General features: G+C 40.6%; 1 protein-coding gene and 1 long non-coding RNA gene across 4 annotated transcripts in view; one reads left to right on the top strand and one right to left on the bottom strand.

Annotated features, from left to right (window-relative positions):
* Positions 1 to 1,126: 1,126 nt before the first annotated feature.
* Positions 1,127 to 6,455, top strand: LOC112848235 (uncharacterized). The gene is made up of 3 exons (XR_003222245.1): positions 1,127 to 3,529; positions 3,684 to 3,952; positions 4,312 to 6,455. It is a non-coding gene; the product is annotated as an uncharacterized LOC112848235 (long non-coding RNA).
* A 1,618-nt stretch (positions 6,456 to 8,073) lies between these two features.
* The window catches only part of ago3a (argonaute RISC catalytic component 3a), a 39,632-nt gene continuing 26,295 nt past the window's right edge, over positions 8,074 to 21,410 (bottom strand). For 2 of the 3 annotated variants that reach the window (XM_005455329.4, XM_005455330.4), the window contains exons 12-19: positions 20,988 to 21,172; positions 19,926 to 20,085; positions 19,665 to 19,755; positions 18,723 to 18,917; positions 18,240 to 18,374; positions 17,560 to 17,661; positions 16,605 to 16,804; positions 8,074 to 16,476 (exon numbers count right to left, since the gene is read on the bottom strand). In XM_005455329.4, coding sequence (XP_005455386.1) covers positions 16,368 to 16,476; positions 16,605 to 16,804; positions 17,560 to 17,661; positions 18,240 to 18,374; positions 18,723 to 18,917; positions 19,665 to 19,755; positions 19,926 to 20,085; positions 20,988 to 21,172 — 1,177 coding nt within the window. In that variant the 3' untranslated portion in view covers positions 8,074 to 16,367. The remainder of the gene's footprint in view (positions 16,477 to 16,604; positions 16,805 to 17,559; positions 17,662 to 18,239; positions 18,375 to 18,722; positions 18,918 to 19,664; positions 19,756 to 19,925; positions 20,086 to 20,987; positions 21,173 to 21,410) is intronic. The other variant, XR_266609.4, reaches the window with a different exon arrangement.

The following is a 21,410-nucleotide window of genomic DNA, read 5'->3' as shown; positions in this document are numbered from 1 at the left end:
TAGGTAGTGAACACAGGTTGAATCAGTGCATTCAGTCCAATGGAGGTCCCAGCCCACTAAGAGTTCAACTTGTGTGATTAGGAGAGTAAATTTATCCTCTGGGATCCCTGTTAGGTTCAGTTTTGTTTTTGTTTTTCTTCCTCTGGCTGAATGAAGTGTTCTTGGTGTTCATCCAGAAAGCTGATTGTGTGTGCAAAATAACACTGTGGACACATAATCACTTTCACGGTACACCCATCACACTAAAATCCTCTAACCTCCAGCAATGTTTTTGCTGTGCAGTACTGTGATTCACATTGGAGGAAAAGGAACCAGAGAGCCAGAGGTGAAGAGGAGGACAAGTTTTATCGGGTGTGGGAGGAAAAAAACCCGCAATAGAACATCAACATGAAAGTTTAGGTGTGCCTCTGGGACTGTTAGCCAAGTTTCTGCTTTCTATGCCCTGAGTATTTCAAAAATATCAAAGAAAAGTCGTTCAGTTTTCTACAAAAGTCCTCTGTATTGCTAAATCCTAAATTTAAACAGGGATATTAGCTATTAGAGCTTCCAGCTCCCTAAAGCCACATCCAGAGGTAGAAAAGATAATGATGACATATTATGAAAATGGAAAGAAAACTGGAGTTACAAGTGTAGAATACAAATCACACTGCTGAAGTCAGACAGTGTGCACCTGCTTTCTTAATATGCTATGCTGCATGAAACAGAAATGCAGGCTTCACAAGAGTCTGCGAAATGCAAATGTACCCAATGTATGAAGTCTACATAAATAGACTGGACTGGCCTGTGTGCACAGAATGCATCTGAGGAGCACTGAGTGTATATAAGTGCAAAAAACGGAGGAATAACATTTCTCAAATAGCTCTCTCACTCAGATTTGTGCTAAAATCCCATCTGTTGCTAACCCATTAGCACTACTTCCATTGTACTGTTAGCCTACCCTGTGCTACCTTGCATTCGTGTCCCTCCTACTAGATTACAGAGAAGACGGAGGTGCAGGAGAGGCACATTCATCATGAAGTAGAGAACCTGAATGTTACAAAGCTGAAGCTGGATGTACAAAAAGTGAATGTGTTACAAGACATCCTCAAGGTTGCATAGATCCAAAGGTAATGGAAAGGTTTAAAAAGGAAGGAAAAAGAAAAGTTACCCTGGGAGATGAATCTTTAGGTATTATACAGTTTAATGTTGTCTAAAACGTGAATTGCAAACTTATCAATTTACTGCTTATAGAGCCATAATCCTCCAAACAACTGGACCCACTTCTTCAGTGACAAAATCTGCTACTGTATTTGTCCATCACACAAGGTCATCTGATAAATGTGGCTGAAAATGGGTCAATGGGTGTTTCTTTTTTTGTTACTGAAGGTATAAATTAGTAATCCATTTTCAGATCTCCTCTTAGTGATGATGAAACTTTTCAGTAAGAGGGAAGAGGCTTGTGGTTGAGAGACAAAAATAGGCACATCTAAAAGGACGCTACAGAAACAGACTCACGGCTTTATGGAATTTATTGAGGAAACAAAAAATATCACCAATGGAAAACTGTAAAATAACTATAATAAAATTGCTTCTGTTCTAACATTTTGGCTGCCGTCATGTCGGCTTTTGCTGTAGCAAGAACTGTCAAAGTTTTCTTCTTATCGAGGCTGCGATACTGCATCAAACAGGCACGCATATCTGCACATTAGTGATGAATAATATAAATATATAAAATAAAATACTAGAATTACACTCACCAAAACCTAAGTGCAGTTCTTTCGATAGTCCGTTAGCTAATTTGTCACATAATCCCTCCAAACTGCACATATTATAGTGAGGTCATAGGAATGGAGGAGTTGAAAGAGGAGAGAAGGAAGGGACATATAAAGAAAAAAGCAAAACCATCCAGCGTGTCCTTTCTTATCCCGTTGAGCTGGCTCTACAGCGTTGGGTGCTGTGCATCTGTGGTGTGGTCCACCTGTCTTCACAGAGCATTCAAACCTCAGTCGCTGTGATGGTTATCACCCACACACCTGGGCTCATGTGACCCTTAATCACTCGTATGATCACATGATCAGTAGTGGGTCAACGAGCCTGGAGGCCACCTCCAACGGGTCAGTAGGGGTGAAGTAGCTGGCACTCTCCAGTTGTTTTAAAGCTGAAGAAGCCTCTTGGGTTAGAGATGAAACAATGTGGATGACTGACAACCTATACGGACCAATGACACATTGCAAATAATCAAATTAGGGTTGCAAAGAAAGTTTAGAGTGGTCATTATTCACAGAATTGATTAAATCGAAGCAACTAATCCTTGACGGCTGTGCTGAGTGCACAGATTCATGACACATGCAAACACCAGTTTCCTCTGTTGATCCCAGTTAATAAACGTCTGTAATTCCAGCTGATTTACTCTTACTTTTTCGCATAATTCTGCACATTCATGTTTATAGATGGGACCAGCCAGTGAAGGACCAATGCCTAGATTTATAATCTGGGCATCCTATGAGCTTCTTAACCTTTTAAACATTAGTTTGACATTTTAGGGAAAGAGGCTTATTTGATGTCTTGCTGAGTATTAGATAAGAAGACTGATACCACTGTCATATCTGCAAAGTAAATATGAAATCAGAGAACAAGGGAAGCTGCGCAGAACTCATTGAAAAGCTTGCACTTCTTAAATATTTTTATAAAGTGATTAAGAAAGATATGAGTTCTTTAGTCAGCTTAATAGGTCCTGGTAGGTGGGTCGGCAGATTTCATTAGGCTTTGCATGTGTCTTTCTGTCAATTTGCCCTTGAAAATGAAGTTAAATTCTACCATAACCTGATTACAGGACAGCGCATTAGATAAAAATGCATTTAAGGTTTTCAGCAGATTATTTTTCCACTGAAGAGAAAATGACATTGGGCCTTGACCGTCACTGCAAGTTAGTGTCAACCAGTCTAATCAGGGAAGGTGAAATGCAGATTCGCAGAGATAGCCTTACTTTTTGTAGGCAGAAATAATTAAAATTTACAAAAAGTAGCGGAAAAAATAACAACTCACACAGCTAAGTACAAAAATAAAAATTGCCTCATTTGAACTGAAAACCACCAGCTGTTGGTTGTAAACAAATAGAAGGGTGGTATAGATCTGTCTTCCAGCTCAGAGCGAATAAATGCATTTTCCCAATTATCATTTTGGCTCCAATTTAAAAAGAGATGTCCACTGAATCAAAGTGCATAAAAATTGATCTGGATTACTTATTCCCTTTCCAAAATCTATTAAGAAAGGTTTCTGGGCAGACAGTCAATTTGCATACTCAACGATAGTAAAGCAGTATTATTAAATCAATATTTGCTGCTGACAGCGCAGATGCCAAATCTCATGCGGGGATGGGCTTCTGCAGTTTGTTGATTCTCTTTCGCAGGTTGACTTCTGATAATTCCCTGCGCTACCAGGTCGTTTGTCATCTGTGAGGCAGGAGATATTGGTGTGTGGCCTGGGAGTCAAGTGGTTTTTCCCTGCACATCGCACACACTCCGAACAGTAGCACTGGGGGAGGTTAGAGGTAAAATGAACACTCAAAATCCAGCGCTGAAAAATAGATGTCAACATGATGTGATATTTTAAGAAAAAAATAAAGAAGAACTTTACAAATCATGGTAAATATGGGTCTTAGCCACATGTCTGCACATCCTTGTGTCCTTCTTTTTTGTTTCTAGTTCAGCCCTCAGCCCGGTTTCCTTCAAGTGTCTGACCTCGAACAAATACAGACACCACCTTCACATCCTTTTGTACACTCTCCATGAGCCCTGGCAGTGAACACATCTCTCCATCGCCAACCAGAATTTTCCTTGGTGAACTGTTCCCACTTCTGGTGAGAAGTGGAACTGCAGGATAGATTCTATTCAAGCTGGTGATGAATGCAAAACAAGAAGATGGACAGACGTGATTAGTAAAGTGCATCTGCAATTGAGACTGGATCCTCAAGGTATTGGATCATATTTCCTCATACAATCGCTGCCCTGAAGAAGACCAACAGTGTGTGTTTTAAATAAAAGAAAAGAAATATTAGTGACACTCATTCCTCAGACAAAAACATTTAAAACATTTATGTTACATTTAAGTGTTACATTTTAGTTAGGCCACGATTCATTTCACTGTTTTTAGACAAAACATCACACTGGAGATGTTTTGTATACTGTGCCCATTTTTTCTTTTCCATGCCCTTTGTGGCACACCATGTTCTACATCATTTTTTACCAAGCAAGCACATCAGCAGGCTTGCTTTTTTTTAAAAAAAGAAAGCAATACACTTCTAACAAAACCTTGTTTTTCTTTCATTTTTAGCTGCTGGGTCAAGGTGTTACAAACAGCATCTAATCACTGATAGGTGATTAAGGAAACCTGGTGTGAAGACAGAAAGACGCAAACTAGAAAAACAAGAATATCAGACGAGCGAAATGCCAGCAAAGGGCAACAAAGAAAAAAAAGATTTATTCCAAAGTTTTTGTCAAAACAATCGTTAATGATAAGAAAGATGAAAGCGATATATTGTAAAAGAAGAGTGTAAATCTTATTCAGTTATTCAGTGAGCATCAGTGCAGCTCCAGGGTGGTTCAGTCAGACTGTTTCTGCATTTAATTTCCCAGTAAACTAATTTATATCAAGGGCTTTATCAAAACTGACACCTGATTTCAGTTGGTATTTCTTTTCATTAGAATCTGTTATGGAGCTTACTTGATAGTTCTCACTTTCTAATCAAGTGCTAAATTGCTGGCGCATCAGGATTTGGCTCTGGACAGTCAAAAATGTAAGAATTATAACCCGTAAGAGTCTAAAATACTGTTTTTGGTCATCCAAAACATCTTTTTGGGTGACAATGCCTGAGTTATCCTATTTTTAGGTTAAAATGGGCAAACTCTATCAAAGAACCTGCAAAAGTAAGCTTTCAAGGAGCTGTTTCTGGTACAAAATTAATCAGTATTTCACTTGATAAAGAGCACGACTGCTGTTTAGTGAAATCTAGATTGCTAAATCTGCAGTTTCTGGATTGTTGGAAGAAAAAGTGACTGCACTACAAGATGTCTAACCCATGTACAAAATTCATACACTGCTATCAGGTTTACAGTATGTTGTTTTCAGAGATAGCTGTAAAATCCCACTACCTGCCCATCATTTATGAGAAATTACAAAGTCAGCAAGAGGCTGGTGAAAAATCGTGGAGCATAAGGAGTTCAGTGCTACACTAACTCAGAGGACAAATTCCATCCCCTCCGCAAACCTCCACAAATCAGTTTATCCCACGCTTTAACTTATTCAACATCCTCCGAGATGTTTCTATTATCTCATGGATGTCAGGTGTGTCATTCTGATCCTCTCTTTTTCTCCTCCTTTTTATTTTTTTACCTTATTTTTTGCTGGACTTGCAAAAGTTCAGGTCTGCGAAGCATTCTGTGGATCGAAGTTACAATCCACTGTTACATAAGGGTAAATAAGGAAAGCTAAGGTAGCCAGAACCATAACTCAAATGATGATCCATTGTAACTATTGGCAAACATGTTCACAATATCCTTTATCTGACTTTTTTTTGTCAATGTTTGGCTTGTTCTGCTGCTTCCATGTGGCCAGAAAACAAACTGTTGTGACCATTTTTTAACACTCAGGTTAAGTTTAACCCTAAATCTAATTTGTCAGATGCCTGACATGGAACACAGGGATCACCGATTGCCTAAAAACAAATACAGCAGGATTTTCTGGCCGACATTTAGTGTCAATTAAGCCTTTAACAGTTGGTTTTGTCACAGTCCTGCTGTAACATCATGAGAGATGAATGTGTTTTCTCTCAGGCAGAGAGAAAGTGTGACAGCTGCATTTAGGCCCGCAGAGGGGTGTCTGTTTGACTAAACGGCGGCTCTGCCTTATTTAAATGATATACGGAAATTAACACCATCATTTTGTCGATTTGATATAGTTGGGCGCACAGGGACTGACAGTTAGGATGTGAGCATAATAAGTGTTTAGTCCCACCCTGCAGAGCGCCTGATTTCTTGCAGAGAATCCATCTCGCCATGTTTTTAATGATGTTGCGGCTCAGAGATGATAATTTTCTGTTTTATTGTTCTTCTGTCATCAGGCTGCTGTAGCTTAATGCATCTCCAGTTTCTTCCAACAATTTTTTTTCATTGTTTTAAATGTGAAGAAACAAAAAATATGATAATACATTTGTTATGTAGTTTAGGATGGGTATAAATGACAACTTCTCAAATACCAATCAAATAAATAAACCAATAAATGAAATTCCTGGTGTCATAAAGGAAAATGTGCGGTAAAAAAAAATCATAGTTAATGTTACAAGAGTTCAGTGTTGCTCTAAATTAAGGCTGACTGTTCTTGTGCCAAAAATGCACAAAGTAAAATGAAACAGTAAAACCTTGATTGGGATTTTTTTTTCCATCAAAACTATTAAACCAACAAGCTCATCGTTTACAGCTAACAGGGAAAATCGCAGGAAATGCAAAGGACATGCATGTGCAGATTACTGAAGTTCCAAGGCTGGTGCCATAAATTCATGCATAAATAAATCAAATAAAACAAAATAAACCGTCTGCATGAAGGAATGCATTTCAGTGAGTTTGGGGGTGCTGCTTTAATTCTCACACAGGTGTTTTCAGTCACTGTGGTTAATTATACCTCTGCTCAGGCAGGACTGCCCTGTTGGGAATTACGTGAGATCAAACGTCATGTACCAACATTAACTTTAAAGACATAATTTGTGTCAGGGGAAGCACACAATCAGATTTTTAGCTTGTTCCCGTCAACGGATATCAGAGAGAGTAAGTGATAGCAGCTACGTTACCATGGCTGCGCAGAGGCATCAGGAAGGCTCGTCAATAATCCTTCCTGTTTACAGTGTTTTTCAGGCACTCACTTTTATCCTCATGAAATTCTCAGCCTGTTAGTGGGAACAGCATTTCAGAGAAAAGTTTATAAGTTTTGCTGTGCAGTGAGTGTGCAGTGAAATTATCTTTAAAGTGATATTATATACCCAGTAGGAACACTGGTGCTTTGTGTTGAAATTCCTGTCGTTGTTTACCAGTGTGTAGTTTTTCATTCCAGGGCAGATTGTTCATTTAGTATTAAATAAAAAACCCTGACTGCCAGCCTTCTGCTAAAATACAGAAAATTTATGAGAAAAGGGAAAGAATTTGGCTTTTGTCGACACATTTAAAAAGTTAACATATTTGGGGAAAAAGGTTTTTAAAAAATTCAATAAAAACAAGTTATTTTGGTGTGGAGACTGTGGCACTGACGGAGAAGAAAAAACGAACTGGAGTGGCAGAGTTGGGGGTGCTATGAATTTCAATCATAGTGACCAGAATAGAAAAGATGAATGAATATGAATATGAATGAAATGAATAAAACAGCTCAGTTGGAAGACAAAGTTGGAGAGGCAAGGTTGAGATGGTCTGAACATGTGCAGAGGAGGGATAGCGACTATATCAAAGGATTTTGAAGATGGTGCTGCAGAGCAGGAGGAAACGAGGAAGACTACAGAGGAGATTCATGGATGTAGTGAAGGACTGGTGTGACAGGAGGAGGCTGTAAGGGGCACGGGGAGATGGAGGCAGATGATCTGCTGTAGCGACCCCTAAAGGGAGCAATGGGAAAGAAGGTGGTGGTGTGTTCGTATTGTTACGTATATTCTACTTTGGTCAAACTAGAAGCAAAGATCTATGAATTTTTCAGTCACTCCACCATCTAATTTCCTCAGATGGTCATGAAAATTTTGTAACCCATATGCTGAGAGGAGGAAAAATGCTGATTCCTCCTCCGAGTTTGACATTTTTGAATGCACTCTCATATGAGCTGGTCCCAAGCAAACTTGGCTGCAGCAGAGGGAGATATGATTCATCCTCGACCTGTGGCTTTCTTCTCTATAAAATATAAAACAATATATAATGTGTAGGCTGTGAGGGACCTACACATTTCGACAGCATCCCGGTGTTTTCTTAAGCACATGGTGGCAATATGTGATTTTTATTACCCACAGCATTTTCTGCAATTCCACTTATTACACATTAAAAAAGTATCCCAGTGAGACGACCAAGATAAAGCAAAGCATTTTTATTGCAAGTATTAGTCAAAGATACACTTCAAACTGAAGCAAAGCAACACTAAAAAGGCCAACAACCTATAAGAGAGAAAGAGTAACAAAAGAAAGACAATTAAAACTGAAAGGAATAGAGCTGTTGGTACAACACAGCCTTTTGCAAAAATACAGAGACTGAGACATGGATGATCCGGTGGTGAAGGTTCAACGTACACGTCAGTTTGCTGGTGCCTCACTCAGAGGTATCAGAGCTCAAGATCTTTAGTTTGAAATAAGACTGACACAAGAGTGACGATGCATCGGAACACAAGTGTTTTGAACAATCAGAGTACCCAAAATGTTTGATATCCTTGGCCACTCTCAAATAATCTGTCTTCAAAACCATTAAGTGTATACAAGGTAAACGGCGTCAGGAGCCTAATCTCTTCTGCAGTTTTTGGTTTGAAGTCATTTTGGAATGCTAATGTAATGAAAACAGGTTCAACATCAGATAGCCATGGGAGTAAACATTACGGTAAACATTGAATAAACCAAAAGCCATTTGGTTTAAAAGGACAGAGGGCGTTTCTTGCTTTGGAAGATTGACAACACTCAAAAGGTCAATGTCTCTGATCCTCCGATGAGGTGAGGGACAACCAACAGATAACAAAAAGAAAAAAAAAAAAATCATCACAACACAATTCATCCTTGGTTCATTGTACAGGCACAGGTCTCTGTAATCCGGCACAGTGGGGAACCGCCTGGTTCTCGTGTAAGGCCTGCGTCAAACTGTTCTTTGGATCCTTCTTTGGATTTGCAATCAGCGACAATAACTGTGTCAACCGACCAACAAGCTTACAAAATACAGGCAAGTGCATAAAGTCTAATGAGCATACGTACATATCCAAACTGCCCTTGGGCTGTAGGCACTGCTCAACAGGTAACACCAAATACCGAAAAGGGTTTCCAAAGGCAGTTTGACCCAGACCTGGCTCCCGTTCTGACATCAGTACATATTAAACAGAGCAATGTTCATTCATCAGAGCGCTCTTCGTTGTGTAGCAATGTTAGTGGTTTACATGCGAGGTGAGAACAGATGAGTATGCCGGTTGGAGATATCAGGGCAGATCAAGTACGTAGGCTAGTTTTCTTGGTAGGCCACCCAACAGCACAGGCATTGCAAAAGTCACACAGATTTCTATTACGTAAGGACGCACTTAAGGCTGAGGCATGTGTTTTTCTGTGGAATGAGACCTGTTCCTGCTGTAAAATATTCTGGCACAAGGAAAAACAAAACAAAACAAAAAACAGGAGACATTTAAAGAGGAAAGAAGCAACGCCTTTGCTGAAACATTTCACTGTAATTCAATTAATTTTGCCTTTCCAACATCCTTTCTTCTTTCCCCCCGCATTTTTTTTTTTAACTTATTTTACACTCTACTACTTGCTCTGTACTGGCTCAGGGAATTTACATGGCTAACGTACCAATTTAGCAGCTTGGGATGAAAAGTCAGCTATTCGACACAAGTCAGTGTGGTTCAGAAATGGTTCCCTTCGTCAGAGATGAGCTGCAACACGTAGGGGGCTGGCGTCTGGCCTTCACGGGTGGTAAAAGAAGATGGGAGGGTTAAGAATATTTGGAAAAGGAAGGAGGAGGAAGTCGACCTGGAACAAGTCAAAATCCGCCGCCGCCGCCGCCCTTCCCTCCACCTCGCACCCCCCTCCATATTGTTGTGCTTGCGTGTCTAGGAGAATAAGGCGTCAACATGGAAGGGGAGGGGCTCAAGGCTTCTCCCTCCTGGCTCCACCCCCGCCACGCTGCAAGATTGACGCGGACACTCCAGCCGCTCGAACGGACTCAATAAATACACCATAAAATATTCCGCATATATATATTTCATATATATATTTAAAGAACAACACATTTAAATAGGACAACAAAATAAAAGTCGGCTCAAGAACAATATTTCAAAATTGGATAAGTGTTAAGACAAAACAGAATATCTTTTACAGTTATACTTATTTCGAATCTAAAATAGTTACCGTATAAGAATATCGCAATCAGGCATTACTCAAGCATTATATGTCATAAAAGCAATTTGCAGTTTTCTTTCATGTAGTATAACATATGCAGCATACCAAGGTAAGTGAGGTGCAGTGTTTTTTGAGATTTCTTGTAATAGAAAGATTTCACCCCCTGGACTGAAAAGGTACCCACAGAACTACAGACCATACTCGGTTTTTCAGTCGAATCCCTACCGGCTCAAGACGAGGATACTGCTGGGCACTCATTCCCTCCGACAGGGACAAGACACATGGCAGGGCATTGCTCTAAGATGAAAGAACGCCATGGGGCTGCTACTAGGGCTGGGCATCTTGAGACAAGTCTCAATACTGACACTGGCTCTGTTCATTTCATTTCTGAACCAAATGTTTTTTAAAAAAGACACCTTTCTGCCTCCTCAAGCATGTTGCTTTCCCTCAGTGCAAAAAAAAAAAAGAAGAAGAAGAAGAAAAAAGTAATTTAAAAAGTTCCAGCCTGCTTCGAAACTCCGATTCCAAAAACCAGGAGGTACAGATGAGTGACGTTTGTGACACCCAGCCCTAGCTGTAACAAAGTGTCAAAAGTGGCAGTCCTGACGAGAACACGCCACCTGAGAGCAGGCAGACTCTACCGAGCCAATAAAGTCACAAGAGCATGAGGCACACTTTTAATGACCGACTGCCTCGTTTGGTAACGCGCATCCCTTCGTCGTCTCCTCGTTTACGCTGAGGTCTGGATCCTCTCCTCCTCCTGGGCGGGAGGAAGAAGGGGACTGGAGGGACAGAGACTGTGGCAGTCTCTAAAGTGCTGTGCTATGTTTGCCATTCGTGGGCTGGGCTGTGTCACACCACGCTAGTGTCAGCTGTGACCCCCAACCACCCCGCTCCACCAACCCACCCAAACACACATTCCACTGTACCAACAACACCATTGGTCCAAGACACTAAAAATGCACTAGAAAGCAAGAGCTCAACCACAACCATTTACTTGGCATAATGTCTTTTACTATGTAGGCTTAATCTTTAAATACATGAAAAACAAGTCTGCACTGCCATCTGAAAAAATAAAAAACAAAAACCATTTACTGTGAGTGTGAGTGTGTATGTGTGAGAGAGAAATGCAGCAACTCCTGCATTGCAATGTGTGTTTCAAAAGGAGATTCTACGTCTTTGATTTTTACATTTTATCTTTCAATTTACAGCACCATCAAGAGGAAAGGCACTTTCTGTGGACTTTTTCTCGCTACCTTCAACTGCAAATATAGAGCAACCAAAATGAGGAATACTGATTGAAGCCTCGAGACAGAATACACCTTTACTTCGGTTAAAAATTGACTGAAGTTAATTTGTTACGTTTCCTTCACCAGGCAGCTAAAGACGCCTATTCACGGCTTTCATAAACAGTCGTCGTAGCGACCCTAAGTGAGAGCTAAAAGGACACAGCCGTGAGATTAGTGTACCTTTAGTTTAAAGTCAAATATAACGAGTCATTTCTAGCAGAACTGGAAGGACAAACGAAACCTTCCCACTTTTGTGTAGCACGGCTGTGTGTTGAAGAAAAATCGGCTGCATGAATAACATCTTTGTATCCCATTAAGCATTCGCTTCCACAGGCCCCAAAAAGGTCTCGCTCATGTTAGGTCATTTCTCTGCTAGCTAATATTTGCAAAGCCGAGCTGATGACATTTCAAATGTAAGCGAGGCAAACACATTTGCTATGTAAACATGTGTTCAACTGCCCTCGAGGGTGTAGTTTATACACCACCTGAACATCTATTACAGACAGCAGAGATATAGTGAGTCAATCAGCCCACCAAACATACACACACGTCCAACTTCCGTATAACCTGCCACACAAAGTTCTTACTGATGAGCTTTGATTCCTTCCAAAAAACACACACACACACACACACACACGACCCACTATATCCCTCAGTATTGTCCTTCAGCTTTAACCTTCCTTACACCTTGCTGGGGGATTGGATGAGATTGTACGGCCGTGGAATGTAGACCGAGGGGAGTAAATGTTTGGAACAAAAAAGAAAGAGCGCTAAAAATAAGATAACAGGCTTTGCCATGTCGCAGACTTACGTCTTTGTATCTGTGTGCACGTGAAGTAGCTCGAATAAGGAAACCAGTCTGAGGAAAGCAACTGTGGTTGCAATCCAACGTAAATCCCCCCCCCAGGGTTCTAACACAAAGGAATGGAGAAGTACTAAACCTTGTTTCTCTATTCTTTGATCACATGTGTCTTTGAAATGGATCACCAAGACTTTAAAGAAAAAAAAACAAAAAAAACCCCAAAACACATGCCCATTCCTTTTCACTCTCCTCTCGATAAGGAGCAGGCATCAGCACCAGTTAAAAGAAACCCGAGAAAATTCAAGAGCAGGAGCTCAACATATCAATCGCCTTTTTTTTCTTCCCCCTCCTAGTCTGTTTGTTGTTACAATAGGGTTGTAATTTCTCACAGTTTTTCTGAATTGCTAAGACATTAAATCCCATTCTCTGAACCAAACAGTGTTTTGAACCCGTTTAGTCACTCGAACGCTCTTAAACCTTAAAACACGTTTCACCGTGTTAGACATCAATTTGGAGATTTCAGCTTTAAATAAGCAGGATCTGGGGCACCACCACAGCTCACCTGGTTAAGCAGGTGACCCATTTTTTCTGCATTAAATATCAGCGCACTAAGATTTCTCCTCACAATGTTGTGTGTCTTGAAAAAATGAACTCCCAGAAATACACATGCAACAGGTTGAGTTGCAAAAATCTCTTTTAAACACAATCTTGTCACTGAGCTCTCTGTAAATACCAACAGTACCGGAACTCTGGCGTGACACAGCTGAACATGTTCACTTTCAGTTACACTTACACTGTACTGTTATGTGCTTGTTTCTTAGCCTTTTGACCTACTTAATCCACAGACCCACAGACACTGTGTAATCCTGTACTGCTTGTACTTAGTAGTATTTAAACTCTATTAGAGTTATGCTTTTTATATGCATTTATTGGAATTTTTTTCCTGGAGCTACACAGCCAGAACGCTGAATTTTTGGATGTAGTGTAATGAATGCTCAGCATTGTTTGACTGAGTCTATGACCTACAAACATTGTTTGGTTTACAGTTGGAGGATATTGTTTGATACTTCCAGAAGAGTCAGAGGTTTTGTGAATGTTGTTCAGTCACAGTATGAGAAAACAGGGGATCCTTTTAAGAAAAGAGTCTTAGCAATTGTGAAAAACTGCGATAACAAAGGCATTCAGGATATAGCATGTTAACACTTTGTCCTCTCTATGAAAAACTTTTGTTTGATCATCTACAAAAGAAGAAGAAGAAAAAAAAGAAGCATTCAACATCTTGCAAGTTTTTTTTTTTCCAAACATCAAAGCAAGAGGCGGTTAGAGTCCACATCCCTATCAATAACAGTATGACAGTCCGAACACACATAACTAGTTTCAACAACCCCAGCACTGTTCACACATACACTATACGTTATACAGTGACACAAGAACAAGTCAACAGTCTATTGCGATAATAAAACTTTGTTATACTTTTTTTTTTTAAACCATTACTTGTCATGATACATTTATTACTAAGATTAATAATTAGACTACATTTTTTTCTGTTAGCAAAAATAAGTGGTGTGCATTACATAATTTAAAATCTACAAATATACTTTCGATCTGGCTTTTTAAAAAGGCTTTCAGATACTAGTGAAATCATGAAGGCTCACACCCACTGGCTTCCACGCTGAAAGGCTAGCCTGTGAAAGGCAGTCGAATGCAACAGCAGAGGCAGGAACATACGTCTGCCGTTGTACCGCTTACAAGTTCTCCGAGTAGATCTAACCCGAATAAAATCATAAATCTATAACTCCCCTCAACAACCGCAGCAGTGGAACCTTCTCGTCCTTCAGTGAGTGAGGTTTACAGTTTTTTTTTTTTCCCCCTCGCCTACATATTCCGCCTGCTCGTTTAAAGTCTCGAAATGAGGTTCAGCTTCAAATTCTAATTCAGAGTAGCACCGCGCCTGTGTTCACTCCTGAAACACATGCTTCTTTTAGTGCAGATAACTTTTAAAAACACGTCCCGAGCAAACTTCAGGTCATCAGCAGAAGAGGAGCTACGTGGTGACCCGTTACCCAGATACACGCTTCACACTAACGGTCGTCCACTTGACTCCTCGGCTTTGTTCTGAAGCCAGTCCCAACTTTGGGCCGGTCACGTGGGCAGGAATTAAACCCAAACTCGGATTTAGGATTCTAATCAATCTAAAACAAAAGAAAAACAGTTTGGGAGAAGGCCAACTCTGTGCCCACGAAGCCGGCCCAATCACCTACAAACACACTGTAGCAGCTGGATCCATGTCTGGTGAATATTAGGCAAAAAGACAACTTGGCCTACTTTGCTTGAATGCTGCTCCAAAGCAAAGCCAACAGCTAACACTGCTGTACAGGCAAATACAATAAATATATTGATCTTAGGTTAATTTGAATGAGATGTATAGAAAAGTCAGTAGACGGTTATTGAGAAGAATAAGAGGCATCGGGTGAAACTTTCTTGCTTCACGCTGTCTGGTTGGTGTAAGCTCTTTGATCATTGTACCCCACTGAAACAAGTCATACAGCTTCTGACGATTACACACTTAACTTCCAACAGGCACTTGAATACTACCTCTTTATGGCCTTTATACTCCACTTTGCTGCTGTCAAGTGAAAAGCTTTGTAATTCTTAGGAATTAAGAAAAATCAATCTCATTAGCAAGCTGACAGGAATTCTAAAATCATGCCCACTGATCCGAAAGTATTCTCAAACCACGGAGACGCACAAAGTCCTTCAGTTCAAGTAAAAACACGAAAAATCACCAAAACTGCAGTTGCACCATTTTTTTTTTTTTCCTTTCTTTTTGCCCAACAGCGAGACCAAACTCATACAACATGCAGGTCATTCAGCTCACAGAGGAGCGACACATGAAAGTGCCTTGCAAGTGGCAAACTTCTCTCCTTTCAAGGACACTCGCTTTCATATGAAATGTGAAAACTGTACTTTTGAGTCGCTTAAGTCCCCTAAAAATCCTCTTCCCTTCGTTCGACTGATTATTGCACAAGAGGAAACCATCGACATCATCTGTATTTAGCCACCGTCTTAGATACAAGGGGGGGAAAGGCAAGATAAAGCACTGAGAGAAATGAATGCAGGGCAATTTAAAAACAAAAGCTAACACGATTAAATCTTCTTTTTTCTTTAAGAATTAGATTCTTAAAATGTTTCACATAATGTAGAAGAAATATAGCAACCAGACTCAAATAACAGTGTTATTAATACTTTAAATACAATCCATGGATGGCTGCAACTCAGCAAATTGATATATAATATAAACTGCCCCCCGTTTAAATGTGACAGCTAACCGTGAGAAATAAATCCGAAACTGATCTGAGACCACCGAAACGACTCCTCTTTGTGACTTTTAAGGGGCAATATCCCTCTTTGCCAATAGGTGGCAGTGTGCTCAAAAGAACATGTAGCTCTGTACAAGCAACTGGTGGTATCGCGGGCACACACTAGTGAAAAGTGACAGAACAAGAAAGGAAACAAGAGGAAAAATAAAAGATCAAACTGGGAGGACCTCTGGTCAATGAATTGATGCTTCAAACTACATCAGACACCTCTTAATAACTCCAGAGTCTGAGTCCTTTTTTTTTTTTCCTTTCTGTCCCCAAATTTAAGAAAAAGAAATAGGAGAAAAATCAAAAACAAATTACACGAAAACTGACAGAATGTAAAAGTGCTGCTGCTCAAACTGACTTGAGGTACTGAAGAAGGCAAACAAGCAGATTTATCAAAGACTATGCCAAAGAAAACGAAAAGGAAAGAAAGAAAAAACAGCCACAAACTAGGCCACAAGTAAAGGAGACAAAACAGGGGACGAACACATAGGAGGGGTAGTGAAAACAGGAGGGGAGAGGGGGCCTAATAAGGGTGAAAATAAACTAGTTGGCTGGTTTAATATTGCATAATAGTGCTGAGATTCTCTCTTGTTTGTTTTTTTAAAGCAGCGTTTGCATCCTCAGTCCAGTGTGGGGGTGCCTCTTCCCCTCCCTCCTCCCTGCTTTCCTCTGCACAGTGTCAGGTCCGTTTTTGATTAGGCATGTGGGGGGGGGGGCTGGGACTTGCACCTATGAGGATCCTTTGACTGGCATGCCAGGTGTGCATGGTTGTGTGTGTGTGTGTGTTAAGAGTGGCAATGGTTGGAGAGAGTTGGTGTAGCTCAGGCGAAGTACATGGTCCTCAGGGTGTCGTGGTGGATCTGAACAGCTTTGGCCAGCGCCTGGGGGTCCCGACCGTTACTCTGACCAGACACATGGCTGCCCTCAGCGCTTCAGAAAGAACAAGAAAGGACCCGTTAAGATGAGTGACAAAAATAGGACAATTCATCCAGCACACGTGAACTCTAGCACCTTCACAGAGCAAGTTTAAATGGGAAGAATGCATTCACTCTCCTTACCTGTCATGTTCTTTGTCAACCAAATGATAGCGGGCACGAAAGGCCACCAGGTGGGCATAGTAGGCTGGCGCAGGGATGGAGACTGAGCGGGTACAGCGCACATAGGTGTGGCACAACTGGTAGGTGAGCAGCTGGAACTCGTCAGCGGTAAAACAGTTGTCGTCCCACAGTACATGGTAGTGGGAGGGCCGACTGGTGCCCTGAGAGGGAGGTAAGCATTAAGTAAGATTCAATACAAAACTGGGACACAGCTGACAGGAAATACAGCCCAGAAAACTCAGGAACATCACCTAACTGTGCTTAGGTATATGAGATATGTGTTTAAAAAAATAGATAAATAAAACATGAATGCTGCAAGTACAAATCAGCTAACTACAGAACTTCAGTCTAATCTTTGTGTTTTGAAATAAGGGACATATGGGATGGCTCCATGCCATCCTAAATATACAGACAGCGAATTTTAGGTACCAAAGCTGTTAATAACACATTTTCCTGGACAAAGCTTCAGCTGCTGCTCTTTTACATGATAGTTTAAGTTAAAGGATTGCACAATTTGCCATGTATGGGGGCTGATAAGCTAATGAGGTACTGGATTAGCGAACCCCTAAACTAAACAGTTCAACTATAGTCAAAACATTCGAGAAGGAACGTTTTATTTGCTTTAACTGTGTACTCTTTGTCCACTCTTTGCTCTGCTATGCTGAGGTGTTTCCAGTGCACAAACCGCACAGCTATAAACTTCATGTTTGCTTAAATTGCATCATGATCTAGAAAAACCTATCTGCTTTAAAAAGAAAACACGTCAACTTTAAAACTGCTTGTGTTTGGTTTATTCCTGAATCCTATTCATTACTTATCTACAAAAGAGCAGATGTTTATGTTTTTTTGAAGGAAAAGGAGATGAAATACTGTAGACATATGGCAACATATGAGATGGAGAAGAGGTTGGACCGACCTGTATTCCAGCGTGACTGCAGAGGTAAAAATCGAACTCGTAGGGATGCGTGATGTCCGTATCCACAGTAGTACCAGCGGGAATGTTTCCACTACGTCCAACCTTGAAAAGCAAAATTAATTTCAGTTACCCTCAATACTAATGCTTTTTGACTTTCAACTTGTTTTCCTCCTTTTTCGCCATTAAAAAAAAAAAAAAGAGGCAGAGATAGCAGGGCTTTTAAAGTACTAAATTATGTCGGGAACTAAAATTTCTGATGATTAAAAAGAAGAACTAGCTGATGGAGAGACCCAGGCAAAGGTTCGCCAAGTGCTTTCCAAACAACCAATTAAAAGCCTAATGCCCCAGGGAGCCTAATGCTCTGTAAGAAGAGTGCGAGCGCTGAAAATAAGGTTGTTACTGGCTGGGTCTCACTCTCGAGGCCTTGAGTGCCACTCCAGAGCTCTTGGTTTGCACTGGGCCCTAATGCTTTAATCGAATGTAATTACAGCAGTCAGGAGGGTGAACAGCCGAAATGACAACAAAAGGTAATTAAAGAGGCCCATTTTCAGTAGTTAATGTTCCAACATAGAACATAAAAAAAACAAACAGATGAACACATGAACACACCATGTTGACTTTAAGAGGAAACATCATACTAAAAGAGCAACAGCATGAGCTGGTGTGCGGTGATGACTCACTCTCTCGTTGCGGTCGGCACAGAAGAGGCGTGTATGGTGGCGTTTTTGCACAACAATGTAGGTGATGCCTGGCTGGTACTCCTTCTCCAGGCTGATACAGGCCTCACGAATGGCCAGCAGCTCATAATACAGCACCTGAAGAAGACGACAATTAAAATAATATGAAATATCATTTTCGGTTGTGTGTGCTGCCATACGACCCAACTTCAAAAAAGTTATACAACTAAGAAATTTGGGAATACTGTTATTGACTTCACTAATTTGTGATTAAAAGTATTTATGGAATACATAAACATGTTCTTTACCAGTATGCCTCAGCTACAAAGATTAAAACGTACCCAAACTCAGTAAAATCCCAAATAACGTCTTGAACAAAAAAAATGACATACTGCAGAATTCTAGCTGGTTTAGTCTTTTTCACATCTTTAGTAAAACCCTGAGTTTAAGATAAAAAAAAAAAAAAGAAAAAAAGTGGGACTATACCTGTCTGAACTGGCCTTCTGAAACTCCATCCCTGTAGAAAATGATCCGTGTGGGCTTGTAGCGGGTTGACTTGTAGAACTGGATCAGCAGTTCCCGCACCATAGAGGCCAGGTCCTGGATGACCTCCTGCCTGGGCCTCTGGACTCGTACGGTGGCACAGTACCTGCTGGGGTGGGCGTCCATACTACCTACCACCTGACAAAGAGAGTTTGGAGCAGAGGAGCCATTGTTAAAGGGGAATGGATTTTATGTGGAAGGGAAAGTGAGACATTATTCATAGAAGTGTCAGTATTTCCTCCTCTCTTTGCATTACTAACTCACTGAATGTTTTTCTGCATGCAAATCGGTACGTTTCAGCCCTGATCCAGGGTCAGTGCTTCCACTAAACCTTTCTGCCACCTCCCCAGTCCTGTCCCCTCACTGTACCTGTGCTTCACTTGTCACTTTCCAGTTGCACAAACTAAATTTTTCTTGTGTCTCTATGAGTTTCTACAGAAGTGTGACCATTAATTTGCTCAATCCATAACTTGATTCATGTCTTTACTAGTTTTCTGTTTGCACTCAGCAGTGTTTACTATTGTATGTTTAGTTTTCTCTCCCAATAGGATTTCACCCCCAACATCACTCGCACTTAGAGAATGTGTCTGCTTATTAACATTTGGGTTGAGGGCTACAGCAAGTCTTCTGTTAAATATTTATTCTTCACAGAGTGGGATCGAAGCCCAAAATAGTGTTTGGATTTATTGTCTGTGAAGACTTTATTTGACTTTCTGAAAGATTATAACTCTTGCCTTCATCCATTACATCTTTTTACTACTTTCGCGTCGCCCCCTAGAGAGAGCTGGGGTTGTAACACCCATCAGGGAAGAGGAATATTATCAAAACAAAAACTACAAGTTTATATATTTAACTACTGGAGGAGGGGGACATAAAGAAACTAACTGCTGCAATAGAAGGCTTCTTCCCATCTCCGGCTGGTGGATGTGTAACATCTGCTCCCAAGAAGATAACTGGCTGCTGAAACACTGATGGTCTGTGGATCGAGACACATTAGGAAAAAAAGATCAAAAACACTGAAGTAGTTACATAATAATACACAAAGTGTCATGTCACCATAACCCTTAACGTGAAACTTTATTTAATAAGACATCTTAATCTAGTATTATAACACTGCCATATAATGAGAGGGAGAACGCGGCTCACCGTTGGTGAGGTACCAGGATGTTGTTGATCCCTCCCAGCTTCACATTGATCTTGAGGCAGAGGTTGGACAGAGTCTGCGGTGACGTCTTCACCACGTTCTTAACCTGAACACACTGAGTCGCCATGCCCAACAGAGTGTCTCCCACACGCTTTACCTCCGCTATGAGTGATGCAAAAAACAGGAAGTCAGAGGCAGACACACGCACACACACCCCACGCAAAGATTTCAAATCTGTATTACAACTGAAAAAAATTTTGATAGACAAAGAAGAGGGCTCATAACTCCCACATTCAATCACAATATTACTAATATTAAGACCAACAAGTGTGGGTTTAGATCATAGTTTACTGTTAAAATTTTATGTTGTTTCTTTTGTTGTCATAAAAAAAAAAAAAAAAAAATCCAGAAGCAACACACCGACATATTTATGCCTATTAGTATAAAATCCTACAGTGCATCAGTGTGCACATGTACCACAGCAAATAAGATTAGAGAGAACACCCTTCACTTCCCAGAATAATTTGCATTACTTTGAATTTTTAGGTGAAAAGGAAAAAACAACACAGTGAGATGCAAACTCTATAAACTTCGGTTGATAATAGGTGCCTGTCAGCTATGAAGGCCTCCCTTTCAGAAGTAAGGAAGCATCTACAAGCCAAGCACAGCACACAAACGATGGAGACACAGCTCTCTGATAGCAAGAGTGATGCTGGAGATAAAGAAGCGGCAATGGCCACCCTCTACTTCGGTTAAGCTGTCAATTTCAGGAAGTGAATGATCTTGTTACCGGAGAAGTAGCGGAAGAGATGAGACTAACGCTACCTCACTATGAAATGAGATCAAAGCAACACAATCAAAAGGTAGCCGGGCAGTAGGCAACACGTGCCCTGATCTATAAAGCCAACATCTACAAGGAATTTAATTGCAGTGTTTATTTCTGGTAATGCAAAAGTAATCTTTTTTTTTTTAAGTAGGCAACACTTGTAACAAATAATTGTTTTCTGGTACCCAACACTGCTCTCGACTCAAATATAATGTCTCATTTTAAGCAGTTTTCTAACCGTAGACAGGAGTTTTTCCCGGCAGGATGACGATTATGAGCTGCAGTCCGGCATAGGTGTTCTTCAGGTGTCTGAACATGGGCTCCACGCTGTCTGCTCCCTGGGCGTATTTACAGAAACACGGCTGGCCTTGGATGGGCATCCCAGCATCCTTTGAGATTTTACGCAGCTGGTCTGTGAAACCCCTGACATGAAGAATGGAAGCAAGCAAAGAGTAAACAATGAAGACAATTGTTTTTGAAGAGCTCCAAGAATGTAGCATCTGAAGATGAGCTCAGGGGGAAAAAGAAAAAAAAAAAAAAAAAAAAAACAGTGCCAAGTTTTCTCTGCAAAACATGAATATTGTATTGAAGGCAGTTAGCTTAGCTTAGTCATTATGTCTTAATGCCCAAAATCAAACTAATGTGCATTTATGTTGATGTT

This window comes from Oreochromis niloticus, linkage group LG11 (assembly GCF_001858045.2).
Source record: "Oreochromis niloticus isolate F11D_XX linkage group LG11, O_niloticus_UMD_NMBU, whole genome shotgun sequence".
Lineage (NCBI taxonomy): Eukaryota > Metazoa > Chordata > Actinopteri > Cichliformes > Cichlidae > Oreochromis > Oreochromis niloticus.
The sequence above is the reverse complement of the archived record's forward strand: the minus strand, read 5'-3'. Positions and strand labels throughout refer to the sequence as shown.